At 39.9% G+C, this 16,595-nt stretch overlaps 1 protein-coding gene across 5 annotated transcripts in view; it reads right to left on the bottom strand.

Annotated features, from left to right (window-relative positions):
• Positions 1–16,595, bottom strand: part of trak1a (trafficking protein, kinesin binding 1a) — a 73,241-nt gene that overhangs the window by 19,403 nt on the left and 37,243 nt on the right. For all 5 annotated transcript variants that reach the window (XM_088326563.1, XM_088326559.1, XM_088326561.1 and 2 more), the window contains 11 exons: positions 14,854–14,970; positions 14,558–14,658; positions 12,667–12,775; positions 11,376–11,454; positions 11,156–11,286; positions 10,686–10,760; positions 10,286–10,423; positions 8,456–8,532; positions 8,144–8,383; positions 7,260–7,588; positions 3,521–3,943 (listed from right to left, as the gene is read on the bottom strand). In XM_088326563.1, coding sequence (XP_088182689.1) covers positions 3,521–3,943; positions 7,260–7,588; positions 8,144–8,383; positions 8,456–8,532; positions 10,286–10,423; positions 10,686–10,760; positions 11,156–11,286; positions 11,376–11,454; positions 12,667–12,775; positions 14,558–14,658; positions 14,854–14,970 — 1,819 coding nt within the window. The remainder of the gene's footprint in view (positions 1–3,520; positions 3,944–7,259; positions 7,589–8,143; positions 8,384–8,455; positions 8,533–10,285; positions 10,424–10,685; positions 10,761–11,155; positions 11,287–11,375; positions 11,455–12,666; positions 12,776–14,557; positions 14,659–14,853; positions 14,971–16,595) is intronic.

Genomic DNA, 16,595 nt, shown 5'->3' with positions numbered 1-16,595 from the left:
TCTACACATTTGATTTCTATGCATTGAGAAATATTGTCAGCATTCAATTACACAAATTAGGAATTCTACAATGCAGTTAGTTTTTCGTTTAATCAGAGAATGTAAATAGAATCCTCAAACCATTCCCAAATATTTATGTTCTGCAATTTCCGTGATCGGTAGATCATTTTGACTCACTCGCTTGCTTGTTTAAAGTAGCTTGTATGCTGTAGAAAACTTGAGCACCCCTGGCTTAAGTAATGGTTTTGTAACACAACGAAAATGAATTAAAAGTGAATGAGAGGAGTAGTCTTAATTCAAAACTGCTATTGCATTGGATTAAGAAGCATGACTTTGCTTGTGTTGACAGAGAAAAGTCACAGGGTCAACTCATATATAACCCAGTAAGGAGAGCATTCAGGTGACATGGACAACTGTTCTATAATAGTTCCTGATATACGAGCTCACATGATCATGAGTAGTGTCAAGGTGCTGAGACTCTTCAACTAAGCAATTCAAAAGCCACTTGACAATAGCACACACAAAGGACACCATGGCGATGTTTGTTGTCTCACAACAAATTGATAACGTCTTTTTTACTGGTCACATGGCAAAACAAACTCGTGACATTTGATACATATAGAATAAAAGGACAGCAATTAAATAACATGGCAATTGCACGATTCAAGTCCAGTGACAAAGTGCACCAAGAACTATTCCCTCACAAAATCAGGGTAACTTTTTTTAAATCACACTTGCGATACAATTCTTGTGCTAAGCATTATTATGTTGCAACCATGGAGCATGGACAGAGGAGTGAATGAAGGAAAACATACCGTATTTATTCGTGTATAACACACTTTTTTTTCCTAAAAAGAACTCAAAGTTTGGGTGAGCGTTATTTACAATTTTTTACGAAAGTATCTTATCCTATTTGTGCAGTGATTGATCAGTCGAAAAATTTCGCTGACCACAATTACAAATGCAATAGGAATCAACCTGAGGCAAAGCGGCGAGTGCCAAAGCCTAAGCACCAGTGATTTAGATGACATTGGAGGACATTTTCACCCTATCTTTTATTCAAGGTACCAGAGAAGAATGTTATGGAGAAAGGATAAAATTGTCCTGAAAGATATAGATAAATGCAAAAAAAGAACAAAGAGGGAAACAATCTTTGGTGTATCTGATTAATTTAACTTAAGGACATTCAGTAAGTACATTGTAGGTTTTATGATGGAATTGTGTTCATAGTTTACGTTGTCCATTAAGCATGGTTCGTGGAGCTTTTTCATTGCCAAATTCAAGCACTTTCAAAGCCAAATTCTCAATTTTTCCAGTAGCATTATAAGAAAAAGAAAAATCTCATACGAATCTTATATTTTGCAGAACCCAAAATATATTTGTGTTTTACATAAGAGATTTTTAATCATGCATGTGCATTTATCAAGACATACAATTTTTAGGTCTTGAGTAAATCGCGAATATATTTGTTTTAGAGACACAAATCTGCCCATAGAGGTGTTGGATAAAAATGTAACTTTTCAGTCGCAGTAAGTCCTTCCCATTTCAATTTACCACCAGGCAATGCTACCTTTTTTGCATTGACATTACTAAAACTCTATAATCCTTACATTGTCGTTGCACTAATACGCATTTCAAAGTGCCCTCTTTAGGTGTAGCATGCGTCTGTCCTCTTGGGCGTGATCCAGAGGGGACGATGACGCCTTATAGGACAATGCCATACAAACTTAATGCTAGCTCACAAGGTAAGAAGAAAAACCTTGAGTTTTGAGAAAAATGGCAACAATTGCTAACATTTAGAGCACTTTTCAATCCTTAAAGACACAACGTTGAAATTGAAGCATCTTCAAGAAACCACCCGTAGGAATTATACGAAAATTTAGTTTGAGCTGAGAAAAAGTGAAACCAAATTTTATACTGATGTTTAATAATAAATTAGGGGTGCGCGTTATGCACAAGTGTGCAATACACACAAATAAATACGGTAGGTGAAAATATATTTTAGGTTCATCAAAAGACAAATTAAAAAAATAAATAAAAGTACTCTGTTTGGATTGTGTTCAATGACTGCACATACTGGAACTGCAGGTGGAGTAGACATATGTGCTAACATGTGTAGATGTATGACCATGCAACATGGGGTGTCCAGTCTTAAAGGTATTCCCAAACTTTTTTTCAATTAGACACCCAACACATGGTGTCCTGCCACAATTATTCAAATATGTTGCAAAATATTCCATGCGCCAGGTGACTGGAGAAATTTAGTCTCAAAGTAGACTCATCCGGCTTGTTTCTTGAGTAGAGCTGTGACAACGTTGAATAAAGACAACACTTTTGAAATGGCGAGAATCCTATTAACACAATGTAAGGCAGGTCCGAAACAGATGCCAATTGTAGTAACAGAAACTGCACATCGATCATTTGTGCTTGTGCTCCCGACCACGTCTACTCTTCTTTCCTGGCTTACGACTCGCTTCCGATCCCGACCTCGTTTTTGCTCGCCTGTCCTCCTACTAACCCATTTTTCCGTTCCCGACACCGCCATCGTTCGCCACAGAAGATCCACTTCCGCATTCAGAGCGACCTGCTTCCCGTGCCTAGCGGACACTGGATAGTGGGCGAAGCCCTTCCGTTTTTCTTTAATAAAACGCAATTGGGTCCTGACAGAGGGTGTGTCTTTGCCTTTGTGTCCTTTTATGTAGGCGATAGTGGATTTTCCATTGTTTTTGTCGAGTGTGTCGCGATGGGTAATATTTTTCCGGCTAGCTCCCAGTTAGCGTCAGATCATGGCGGCGCGCACGGACACAGCGGCTCACAGCTCTTCAGCTAATTTCTGCCCTTTGAGACTCTTTGTGATTAAGGGCTATAAGAAATAAACATGACTTGACTTGACTTTCCTGTTGTGTTTGCTACCGGTTAGCTCCCGATGTGTGCTGTTTGGCTAGCTAGGCTGACGTTAGCGCCAGTTTTGCCGTGTTCCTTGGTTTATACCCGGGCCAGCTTTGCTTTTAGTTTTTGGTTCTCGGTTAGCCTTGCTACTCACTGTGTATTTTTTGGTCGGCCAACCTCTTATTTTTCGGCCAAAGCGTCTCTTTGTGTGTTAGTTTTTGCCAGTTCGCACCTTTTTGTACTATTACTAAATCCATCTGGGACACAACACTTAAGCATTCTCCACAAAAACTAACAAAACTTTATTTATAACATTGTTAACCTCTTTAAATAATTAACGTGTTAACATTATGGCGACTGGTTGCTAAGGTGCCGGTGTTCCTGCAATGACGTCACATCTAAGGATGACAAAGACAAGACGCGATGTCTTTAAAATGCATGATCCCAAAAAATAATAGGAATATACCAATATATATAAATTATTTGCAAATACTATTTAGTATTTCTTTACAATTTGCATGTTTAGGAACTTGGGAATACCTTTAAACCCCTACCCATGGAACAGTCATGCTACAGAGTAGAAATGGATGGATGGAAATATGCTATGACACCAACTAAGAAACTAGCTCACCAGGCAATGTGCTGAGTTCCTTGAAGTCCACATGCCCATTCATCTCAGAGGAAGATGGCGTTGAGGAAGACAGAGGTGGGCTTGGAATAGGCTCTTTGGGTTTAATTATTTCTATTGATCGTGTTTTTTCACAATGCAGTGTGTCTGACTGGCTACTGGTATCAGGGCTGCCATTTTTGCTGCAGCAGATTGTAAGTAAAGTATTGGAGTTCGAAGGGTCCAAAAAGCCCTCCCTTTGCAGGCCTGCACAAGAATCGTTTGAGACATCATCCTCCTCTGGCTGGTCCATTTGCCAGCTGTCCACTTCATTTTGCTCGTGTGGTAACATGCGGTAGCCCTTTGTGAGTACTCCGGGCCGATCGTCCAACAGAGCGCCCATGTGTGGTTGAGCCAACTGCTGCCATGCATAGAGTGTAGCAGAACCTGAGGATTGGATAAGACAAGAAAAAGTGATTTTCAGCACTGAGTTGTCCAAATTTTTCTCAACCTTATTTACACCACATAATTTAGATAACAGGGCAGCACGGCGGCGCAGTGGTTAGCGCGTGCGCAGCACAGTTCTGAGGTCGTGGGAACCTCCTGCGTGGGTTCAAATCCAGCTCCCGGCCTTACTGTGCGGAGTTTGTATGTTCTCTCCGTGCTTGCGTGGGTTTCCTCCGGGCACTCCGGTTTCCTCCCACATTCCAAAAACATGCATTTCAGGTGAATTGGCCAGTCCAAATTGTCCCTAGGTGTGAATGAGCGAGTGAGTTGTCTGTCCCCGTGTGCCCTTTGATTGGCTGGCAACCAGTTCAGGGTGTCCCCTGCCCACTGCCCGATGATTGCTGGGATGGGCTCAAGCACCCCCGCGACCCTACTGAGGATAAGCGGTGCAGCTGATGAGATGAGAATTTAGATAACTAGCGGCAGAGGCACACAGATATTTGGAGATGTGAGTATTAAAAAAAATAGCGCTAAAAAAAAGATGAAAGAAGGTAGAAAAATGTTGTTTATCAAGTTTTATTTAAAGGTAATCCAAAATTCTTAAAACCCGAGAAATGTGCGAAAATAGTGCATGGTTTTTCCATAAAATATTTTTAAATTTCACTAGTTTATACCAATCATTTTTCGAAGTATTGCATTTTGTAAACAGTCTTTCTGGTATTTGTCATCCTGAGCTGTGACATCATGTGAGAAACACTAGCACCCTTGTAAGCCAGTTACCATATTGGTTTACACGTTACGAGTGTTTTAAGCTAAGTCTTAAAAGGTGTTTGTAGAGAATACCTCGGCGTTGTGTCGCAGTTGGATGCAGTATTGGTACAACAAAAAAGCGAGCAGCCAGAAAGGGGCTAAATGGCACAAAACCACACGGACCTTTTAACGAAAGGCAGCCAACCAAAAACACACACAGTGAGCAGCCATACTAACCAGGAAACAACAACAAAAATTGGCAACGATTAGGGCGATAAAAGCAAAGGCAGCTGGAAAAAAACCAATTGTCCCGGTGCCTCCACTACAGTCGCTGCCTCCTTTTTCCTCTTCTGTGGCCAGGCAGGCCAACTTTCGCTCGCTCTTTTTCAAAAAAAATGTTTTTCAGAGAGGTAGTTGTCACGACGTAGAGACAGACGCTATGCTTGCTGGTCAAACAACACAGAGTAGGCAGCCAACGGGTGCCAACCAGGAGCAAGCAAAACAGGAAAGCCTTCGGCAGCCCTGACGCTGCCAAGGAGCTGGCCAGAAAAATTATACCAGCAGTGACACGCAGCGAAAAACACAAAGAAAAACCAACGATTGCCTACCTAAGAGGATGCGAAGGCAGACAAGGAATGCCCGCTGTAGTGGCAGCAGGTAAACTTACCCCTCACAACTTTTTGAGGTCTAAGCACACAACTCCAATGAACCAGTCACAAGGCTTCAGGGTAAGCAACATTTCAATTTTTTCAACCAGAAATGAGTTGTACGTAACCGCTGTTAACTACAATCACTGATCTTGCATGTTGTGTTAATGGTTTCGTCATTTTGAAAGTGCTGTGTTCCTTCAATGTCTCAACTCTACAGCAAACAAGTCAAATGGGTGAACTTTGAGACTAAATTTCTTTGTCCCCTGCGCATGGAATATTTTCAACATGTTTGCATAATTGTGGTAAGGAACACCACAAGATCTGTGCCTAATTGAAAAATATACATGTTTGGGAATACCTTTAAGGCTTTAACAAATATAATAGAAAAAAAAACTGAAAAAGGAAAGCAAAGACAAAAACTTCAATAAATGGAAAGTTTGCCAAGATTTTGTTTTCATGCACTTGTGGTGTGCCTAACGCTAAATCACACTCACTTGACCATTAATCCACCCAAACGAGGTAGTTAGTGGTCAATTATGCTAGTCCTCTCTGGAACGTGTGCGATAAAACTGCCTTTCAATGGTTGCTGAAGTACATGCATCCAACACTTAATAGCGCCACAGACCAAAATAATGTATAGAAGACAGCCATTCCCCCCATAAATGTTTAAAATAGATTATGATCACGTCCCTTGTCAATATTTTCAGAGAAATTATGTACACAGTCCAGTTAAACGCATTGTCCAATATTTTCTTTGTTTATTTATAAATCTACAAACTGTCCCGAAAGAAATAGTAGAAATTAAACAAATTTATTACATTTTTAAGGCTCAATCCCATTACTTGTCTTGTTTATCTTTCTCCTCCCCAATTATTTGGTGAAGGCAAGGGAACGATACCACGTCATCAATTCAAGCTGTGTTCCCTTTTGTCTTTAGCTTTTAAAAAAAAATCACTCACTTCAAAGCAGGAACATTGAAAAGGGTTACAACAATAACCTCTAGGGTTAACTTCCAAAAGAAATACGTATGCCGTCAAATGAGAACTGGGTTTCCTTATTGTTTATAATTCCTTTTCTAACCACAACCACCTCACCTGTGCATCTGTGCTGTTCTATGTCTCACAGTTTTTCATTCCAGAACACAACATAAGCACATTTATTTAGTTAATTCCCTCCCATGATTGCTTCAAGATGGTCAGTAATGCTGACGGGGCATGGCTAGGGAGAAGCTAGGCTGCTTCCAATCTGACTTGGTGAAAAGGGGCTTGTGTTCTTCACTTAGATACCTCACTTTAAGATTTGCTGATGGTTGGGACTTTCTTACCCTCATTGTGAACGCTCCTCGCTAGTTTCTAAGGGGTATATTCAGGGATCAGAATGGAGATTTTCATTTTCAGCTGAAAGGGTCCAGGAATAAAGCAGGGCGGAGCTTGAGCAACAATGCGGCCAATTTTTCTAACGGCCGCCAGGATGCGCCAGAGCAATAAAGGAAAGAGTGAGACAGTCGGATTTCTAATTTGTTTGCTACGCAAGAGAAAAAGTGAAAAAGTCGGAATGCCTTTGGGGTTCAAAAACAGCGGAAATCCGCGGAAAATTCTGATCCCTGTATATTTGAAGGGAAAAGGGGAATAATGGGATTGAGCCTTAAGCTCAGCCGGGTGACACGTACGTGGCTGCTTATAATATTCCCACTGGTTACCCACACGTAGAATTGCAAGAGTGCATTAAAAAAATAGGGAACGACGATAGCTATGTAAACTCAGCAGGCAGCCATTTAACTGATTCGGATTTTGGCTTCTATTTCGTATTGGAGTCTCAATGATACTCTTGTTATATCCAGTAGGGATTTTTCAGCATTTTCATTGTACAAAAGTTGCCTTGAAGAGTATTTAGAGTAGTCAGAGAAAAATAAGCACCTTCCAAAGGCTTTACAATCTGCAGCTTCTCCGGCAGGTAAGATCTGGCGGTGAATGAGTATCCCGACCAAACACTTCCCAATGACGGGTGCGAGCAAAGCGAGAACAGGCTCTCAGTTGGTGTCCCGGTGCCTCCACTACATTCGCTGCCTCCTTTTTCCTCTTCTGTGGCCAGGTAGGCCAACTTTCGCTCCCTCTCTTCTTCAAAAAAACGTTTTTCAGAGAGGTAGTTGTCACGACGTAGAGACAGACGCCGTAATGCTGCCTCTAGGTCCCGACCACCAGGGATGCCCGGGGTTCCAGGGGGCTGCTTGTTTGAGTCCTCAGACCTGGACCAACAGAGAATTTTGTTACAATCTTTCAAGTTTGTTATTTCAAATACACTGAATTGTAAACTTTCCACCTATTAATTTAAAGATCAATGAATCAATTTCAAGAATATAGAGGATGATTCAAAACGAATGACCTATTTCATGATTGACGTCCCAAGCACTCTTGTCTGAGCCTCAGGTTATTGGAGTGAAATGAACCCATGCCTACCCGTCCAGATCATGAGTAGCGTCTGACAAGCTCTTTGCTGTTTGGGTTTACTGGAACACCGACGCCCCACATGTATTTTATACCATGACTGCTGCCTTTCTACTTGACCTCCCGTTAACCGAACCCTGGCCTAGATATAAGACCAACTTTTGCTGTACTAATATGTGTTTCTGCACGTGGGTTCCACACAGCCCTTCTTTTTTCTCTGGGCACTTGTCCTTGAAAATTCACACCACTGATATTGACCTCACACTGAAGGGTTCTTAAAAAAAATATCACACAATACATGCCATAATATTGATCGCTGAAAATTGTGAGGGTAACTGACACATTTGAAAAAATACCAGTTATCTGGGATGTCCAGGATGCAACTACTTTTGTTGTCCATCATGACTCCACTTCCCGTTTCGCTGCCATATAGTGAGTTGGAGTGAGGTGTGCCCGCCCTGCTGGACAGGCCTGAAGTGATGCACGACGATTGATTGGAGCCCGGGATGTTGAGGGGTGAGGGGGCAAGAGACGAGCGCTGCTGACGCATGAGGTTGAGGTTTTTCACTGTCTGGAAAACACGTTTTGGCTGCAATCTGATGTGAAAATCATATGGAAAACATCAAATAACTTTTTCCATTTGCGGCAAAACAAGTTTCTAATTGCACCTTAGCTCTTCAACATCTGGGTCCTCCATTTGAAGTTCTTTCCTCATGGTGCCCTCTATTTCTGCTGCCAGAGAGTCCTAGAAGGGAACAAAGCAAATTGTCAATGTATTATCAAAACACATGAGCTAATTTCTATGTATTGTGTTTTAACTTGAAATACTTGGAATTAATATAGACAAAGATAGCTGAATTTGAATCACTTTATTTTCTGGACTATTCGTCGCACCGAAAATCCCCAGGTATAAGGCCCACTTTATAACCTGCGTCTATATCGCAGAATACGGTGGATAAGATTGAAAATGCATGCAAAAATTGTAGGTACGCATTACCATACAGGGTTTTATGGTATTTGAGAATAGATTGATCAATTCCCATTTTGCAAAATGTATGCAACCGGAATCATGACACTTTACCACTAGACAACCAGTGAGATAGGTTACCTTTAAAAAGGCATTAGAGCTTATCTCATTATCACACTATTTATACTATATTTATACTATAAGCGAGCTCTGTTGTGGCCAAAGAGCTGGACAGCCTAACAACAGTAGCTGAGAGACGGGCACTGGAAAAGCTGCGGTCAATCATGGACAATCCATCTCATCCACTACACAGCATTATCTCCAGACAGAAGAGCAGTTTCAGCGACAGACTGCTGTCACTGTCTTGTACTACGGACAGACTGAAGAGATCTTTTCTTCCTCATGCCATGAGGCTCTTTAACTCTACCCGGCAGAGTAAAAGCCCACATTAAACCACACCACCTACATTGCATATTACCGAATCTTATTGCAATATGTAATCTGTGTAGCACTATTTAGATATTCTATATAACACGCTACAGTGGGCATTTGCACGTCACACTGGGTATTTGTATATTGTATTCTTTTTGCTTTATTATTGTATTGTTCTCAGCTCAGGGATGCTGCTGGAAATGTGAATTTCCCTTTGGGGATGAATAAAGTATCTATCTATCTATCTATCTATCTATCTATCTATCTATCTATCTATCTATCTATCTATTTCTACTCATGGTGCCATAACACTGATTTGCATAGTGCATTCAGATTATTCTGACTCTCCACATCTTTAACAACAACTGGTAGAAAATGGAGAAAACAAGGTATTTTAACATAATAGTATATAAACCATTTTACGTATGTATACATATTAAATCGCAACACTATGATGCACCGGCGGCACAGTGCGGATGTTCGAGTTTCAAGTCCAGCTACCGCAGCCTCCCCATGTGGGTTTTTGTATGTTCTCCCCGTGCCAGTGTGGGTTTCCTCCCACATGCCCTAACCCTATCCCTAACATGCATGTCAGGCCGGTTCAAATTGTCCCAAGGTGTGAATGCAGGCGTCCCCTGCCCAATGCCCAAAGATAGCTGGGATGGGCTCCAGCAACCCCCGCAACCCTACTTTTTTTTTTGGGGGGGGCGCACAACGGCGGCACAGTTCTGAGGTCATGAGATCGCACCTCCTGTGTGGAGTTTGCATGTTCTCCCCTTGCTTGTGTGGGTTTCCCCCTGGGCACTCCGGTTTCCTCCCACATTCCAAAAACATGCATGTTGGGTTAATTGGATGGTCCAAATTGTCCCTAGCTGTGAATGAGCGAGCAAATTGTCTGTCCCTCTGTGCCCTGCGACTGGCTGGCAAACAGTTCAGGGTGTCCCGTGCCCACTGCCCGAAGATAGCTGGGATGGGCTCCAGCACCCCTGCGACCCTACTGAGGATAAGCGGTGCAGATAATGGATGGATACTTTTTTGGGGGTGCACCTTATAGTGCAGAAATATAGTACACCAATCTTAGTGATTTCATACTGCTCACCATAGGGAATAGGCCCAAGGAATGGAAACGCCTCTGTGTGTTCGATGGTACAGCTTTGTTCCTCAGATTTTTTAGCTCCTCTTGAGCCTCTTGTAGCATCTCCATACACTCTGCATACTTGTCATGCAGCTCACATAACTAACAAAAAAAGTGAAAAGTAAAGCTATGAAAGTAAAAGACTTACCATACACAAAATACATTTTTATGTGTGTTGATTTTTATTCTATACTGGTAGTAAAACATGCAACGTCTGACATTAGTATAAACACATTTTCATAATTTCCCTGGACTGTTAGTGTATCTCATGACATTGTCAAACTGTGCTGAATTCAACCATGAATTACAAAAAAGTCCAGTAAACTATATCTTATATAAGTGTGCTCAAGGTTGTACAACTTACTTCAGCAGTGAGTTGTCGCTGAGCATTTTTGGCAGCTCCTAAGTGCTGTGTGAGTTCTTCATTCTCCACGGCATACTGGTCAAAACAAACAAAAAACGTAAATAAATAACCATTAGTTTGTGGGCTAGAATACAATTTTAAAGTAGCTGGACAGAATTTGAAATGTTTTTACTCGCAGCTGCCACCACCTCTGGTTTGAGTCATCATTTCCCTGTGCGCTAGTCAGTAACAAAAAAAAAAAAATTGCTCTCGGGTTAAAAAAGGTTGGCAGCCCCTGCTCAAGTGTTACCCTGGCCAATGTCTGATTTTTACAATTGTTTGTTGTTTCTATGTTAATGGTTGAATTAATGTGCAATTTTTCTGAAAAGGCAAATTTTGTGGGGTGCTAGGTTTTGACTCATTACCGCCAAAGATGAACAAATACATATACAGAAGTGCACTTTGACAAAAAACAGTGTGTGAATGCACACCATCTTGGCCTTTTTCTGGAGGTCTACTATCTGGGAAAGAAGATGAGTGATTTCTTCCTGGTGTCGAGAAGCATCCTCTGACTTCTTTGCTAGCTCTTCAGCAAGAGAAGATATTTGCAGGTTGGTATCACCTGGGAACACAAAAACATTTTTAGCTAAACAACTTTACCGCAATCACACTGCTTTCATAAAACGAACAAATGTGTGCTTGAATACTCACGAAGTTCTTTGACACAGTCATTAACCAACTGTTGCTCTTTTTCCTCATAGCACAGTGTTTCCGTCTCCAAGTGAATGGCCTAGAGCAGAGAGCAGAAGAGAAAACTGATAAACACATTTTTTTATACCAGAGGAAGTTGTCTCGAGGGATACTGTGAAACATTTGACCGCTACATGACACTGTATTATGTGGTACAACGGAAATTGTATACAACAAAGCAAAGATTAATCTGAACTACAGAGACTGAAAGTCACCAAACCACACAATTTTCTTCTCATTTATTTGCCCAGTCTTCCACAAAGTTTTAGTTTTTGGGAGTACAGTATACCCTCTCTGTATCGCGGTTTTGATACTTTATAGATTTTCATCGTGCAATGCATTGTGTTCTACACACACAATGCACGGCAAGGCTTCGTGTGTTTGTATGTCAAAAATTGATGAATTAAATCTGTGGCTAAGCCATGTAATAACTTTGACAAGCCACTTCTACCGAGCCTGTATCTCTCCAACCCTAGATTAATTACCCATGAAACAGATGACCCGGAGCCATAACTTGTGGGAAAACCACTACATTCGTGACTCTTGTATTTTAATCATTGCAGAGACCTGGCTCAACTCAGTATCCTCAATGCCACCGTGCAGCTAGCCAGCCACTCTACATTTCTTTCTTACAATGAAGGGAAAAGTCCTCCAATTTCTTTGCAATATTCTATAATTACAATCAAGTCTACTGAAATCTCGTGTTCCATTTTTATTCGTAGATCGTTAGTAGTTATTTTGTTGCAGTCGCATACATTATATGTTACTGATATCTAGTCAAGTCTTGTGCATTTGTATAGCTTATGAATACATAATTGTTTCTACTTTGCGGGTTTTGCACTATCGCGGGACGTTTCTTGAACACAACCCCTGCGAAAAACAAGGGATTACTGTTCTGGTAACAGAAATATGGCTGGAAATTATGTCAGCTTCCTGAGCCTTATATCATTTCAAACTAAATACAAACTTCTAGACCTCAGAGTATTTTAAAAAATGCAAGTGTATATAACAGTTCATTTATTCTTAGTATTCAAATCAATAATTTTTTTTTTCAACGAATGAAGTTCTTTTTACCACTGGGTGGTGCTTAATAAAATACTAAGTCCCTAAAATCAACCTCATGGGAGGTAAACGTAATTCTTCTGCAAGATTATCTTTACAGTTAAGTTATTCACATACAGTCAGTCAATGATGACGTCACAAACTCATGATTTGAATGTGTGTGCGTTTGTAAGTGCGTGTGTGCAAAAACCTCAGAGCGTAGTGATTTATTTTCTTCTTCTAAATCTTTCAGTTTCTTTTGCAAGGAGTCCAGTGGGAAACATGTTGGTGTTGACACGTTGTTTTCAACAGGTCGCACGCTATTCAAAGACATGGATTCACAGAATTAGTAAAATTGAAGATAATCCAGATTTTGTTATGTACACATACGCTGCATCCGCTCGCTACAGTTTAACTGTACGGGTCAGGTGTATCGACATTTCGTTCTGTGTGCATGGTTACAAAGAATTAAAATAAAAGTGAATTCTATTCTATTTCTATTCTAAATGTGACAAAGGTTGATTGACTCATCAGTCCACAAAATGTTTGTCCTAAAGTCTTGAGGATAATCAAGATGCTTTTTGACAAATGCAAGATGACTTTTTGTGTTTTTTTGTGACAGCATTGGTTTTCGCCTGGAAACTCTCCCGTGGATGCCATTTTTGGCTGCGTCTTTCTTATAGTCGCGTCATGAACCCTGACCTTAACCAAGGCCAGCGAGGCATGCAGTTCCTTGGATGTTTTTTGAGGTTCTTTTGTAACCTCCTGGATTAGACGTCCTTGCACTCTTGTAGTAAACTTAGTTAGTTGACTACTCCTGGGAAGAATTGCCACTGTTCAGAGTTTTTTCATTTGCGAATAATGGGTCTGGCAGTGGTTCACTGGAGCCCCACAGGCTTGGAAATGGCTTTGTGACCTTTACTGAACTGATAGATTTTAATAACTTTTTTTTTTCTAATTTCTTCTGGAATTTCTTCGGATCATGGCATGTCAATTTTGTTCTTGAGATTTTGTAGCCGACTTCACTTTGTCTAACAGATACAATTTAGGTGATTTCTTGATTCAACACAGGTGGTGGCAATCAATTTTTGGGTGTGGCCTGTGGAACTGAACTCGGCTTTCTCAAAACTGTGGTTAGTCCCAGTTACTTTGGGATTTCATGGGAGAGGGAGGGGTGGCAATTACCTTTTCAGTCTAGGGCCAGATAGACCTAATTTTTTTGTACCTTAAGAAATGAAATTAACATTTCAAAACTGCATTTTGAGTTTACTTGGGTTGTCTCTTTGTGATATTATCTTTTTTTCGATGATCCGAACATTTGTGAATGACTAAAATGCGAATTCACAGATTTTAGGAAAGGTGCAAATACTTTTTAACAGCACTGTATGTCCAGTGGATGTCGCCAAATTCAGGGGGAACTTCCGAGGCAAATCTCCCAGAGTAGCCGTATTTGCTGATAACCATTTATTAACCAAAGAACGTTTTAGGAAACCCCATTCCAATGTTGTTTAATTTAAGGTAGAAGTCATGGACAGCTGTTTAAACAATACGATTGTGCACACGTGTGGTCAGTGGATGTCTCTCTACCACATCATTGCCTCTAAACTACTCATGTTATCCCCATAAACAGAAATTATTGGTTAACACCGGGAAAAATACAAACTTAAATGATAGCACCTAGCTAGGTGTCTTTGCAGAAGTTTAAAGAAAGTTTAAAATAGAATTTAAAAAATTTACTTTTAAATTATTAAACCAATCATCTGCACTTAAATTAGCATTTTTGTGCTATTTTTGTCAGCATCCAGTTTTCCTTAATTAAAGTGTAGTAAAAATTATTAACAATATTGTTTTGCTTTTTTTATGAATGCACAGTTGACTAACACTACAACAGATTAAATATTCGTGAAGTACAGAAATATTGGGGTAAAAAACCCTAATAATCCTTTTACAATTTAATTTACATTTTTCCAAGTACATTTTGAATAAAATTAAAGTATTTTTGTGACGTCTTGGAACAATATTAACCTTACATTATGAGGAAGAAAAGAAGAGGTATTGCAAGATGGACGCAAAATAACAGAATGAAAATATAAGAGCCTTACGGTGTTGAGGAGCTCGAGTCAACCTCACTCTCCTCGGCAGCGTTTGTATAGAATTGCAACAATTCATCTTTCATGGACACATCATGCCGCAACTGGGATACCTAAATTTAATAGGAACAAATATAGACAGAATGCTACAGTGTTATGATGCTGGTCCTATCTGATGCTGAAGAACATCCTTGAATCCGTAAATATTTAGAACATGTTCTTGAGGGAATTAAAAGTTGCCTTTTAGAATGACAAATATGCTGAGAGTGATAAGGAGGTTTGATACAATGTTAATATCACATTCCTACCTCTTCTCGAATGTGTTCAACTTGCTCCTCCAAAAGTTCATTTCTTTCACTAAGGGCCTTGTTTTTCTTTAGTAAGGATTGACCTATCCGAGCTGCTAATTCCAGGTCACGCTCTTTCTGCAAAGAAAACCAAAACGAAACCACAGACAGTAAAAAAGTTACAAGACGTAATTGTTGGTCAACGCAATAATTAATTCCAAACAATTCGGAATGAAAGTATTTTGATAATACTGGTGAGTCACCAGTTATGGGGTAGTTAAAATTTGAAAACGTACACCATGGTAAGGTTTACTAGAAATTGCCTTATATTGGTGTTGCATGTCATCTAATTGGCATAAAAATCATTAGCATTATCACTGTGTAAAGATTCAAGACCGATAGCTAGTAAGTGCTAAAAATGTCTCTTTTAAGTAGGGCTGCAACTATTGGTTGCTGTTTTAGACAAAAATCACAAATAGAAATAGTTTACAATAAATTCTGTTATTGCTAGACACATTTTTCCAGCAGAGTGAGGCATCTTGCATGATTATAATCTCTGCTGAGAGTCGCTCATGCGCAATAGAGTCTGTCCCTGGCGACAACATACCAAAATAACGGCAACAACATCTAGTACGCGTATCGAAACTTCCCATGTTTGGATGTGTTTTACTGCAAATAAAAAGATTACTTACAACGTTGAGGATCATGGCAGTAACTTGGTGAAGCAGGAACATTTAAAGAGAAAAGACGTCAGGCAGTTGAACGAAACAAAGTCTGACTCGGCTTGTGAAGATTAAGCTAACATTTAGGCATGTACGATTTTGATGACATGCATTGTACAGTTTATATGTATATAATTTGCTGTACAGGAAAGCTTGAGCATTAAGCCAGACTATGCCTGACAATAGTATTTGAAATTAAATGCATGCAGTCCAAAGAAATGTTGAATGTATATTATGACATATTTCACGGATTGATGGGACTGTATTGTCTAATGCGAACGAAAACCAGTGCTAGATGAGCACAGCATAGCAGCAAAATGCCAGACCAACAGGCCGGAGATTACTAGGTATATATTCCGTTATGTCAAGGAAGTAAACATTTCTCGACCTATGAATATTTATAAAAAATAACATTGGTATGATTGGCATGTGTTTTTGCCCATTGTTCAAATCAATGTTGTTTTTGTTATTGAATGAAGGGTTTTTTTGTACCACTAGGAGGCACTAAATAATACAGTGTCCCTTTAAAAACATCAAACTTCCGTTGTTAAAACCATCTGTTGCAAATTATTAAGTTCTTTAGTTACAGACTTTGCATCTGACTACTGAATGTACTTTGCAAAATGCACCCATTTGTTTTTTAACTGATCTATTGGTGGTAAGGAGTCTGTTTTTGGTTTACAGGGAAAATATATATTTTTTACTTTAATTATTTATTCGCATGTCCCTTAAAAGACATACGTTTATTCATGGATTTAGGTCTCTACTGACGGAGCACTTTTAGATACGGCATTTTTTTGTATTTTTTATTGCACCCGTTTTCTTGTGTTTATTATCATTTGGCACATAAACTTCACGCTTAAGAAATCGTTTCAATAGTCAGTGACTAGAGCACTATTAAAATAATTGTTAGTTGAAGCCCTACTAGTTGAAATTAACTTATTGATATTTCGAGTCCCCGCGACCCCAATGAGGATAAGCGGTACGGCTAATGAGATGAGATGAGATATTTCGAGTAAGACCTTGGCCTAATTTGCCCCA

Source organism: Urocampus carinirostris, chromosome 2 (assembly GCF_059441175.1).
Source record: "Urocampus carinirostris isolate Australia breed hairy pipefish chromosome 2, RoL_Ucar_1.0, whole genome shotgun sequence".
Lineage (NCBI taxonomy): Eukaryota > Metazoa > Chordata > Actinopteri > Syngnathiformes > Syngnathidae > Urocampus > Urocampus carinirostris.
Note: the sequence above shows the minus strand (reverse complement) of the source record. Positions and strands in the feature narration are given on the sequence as shown.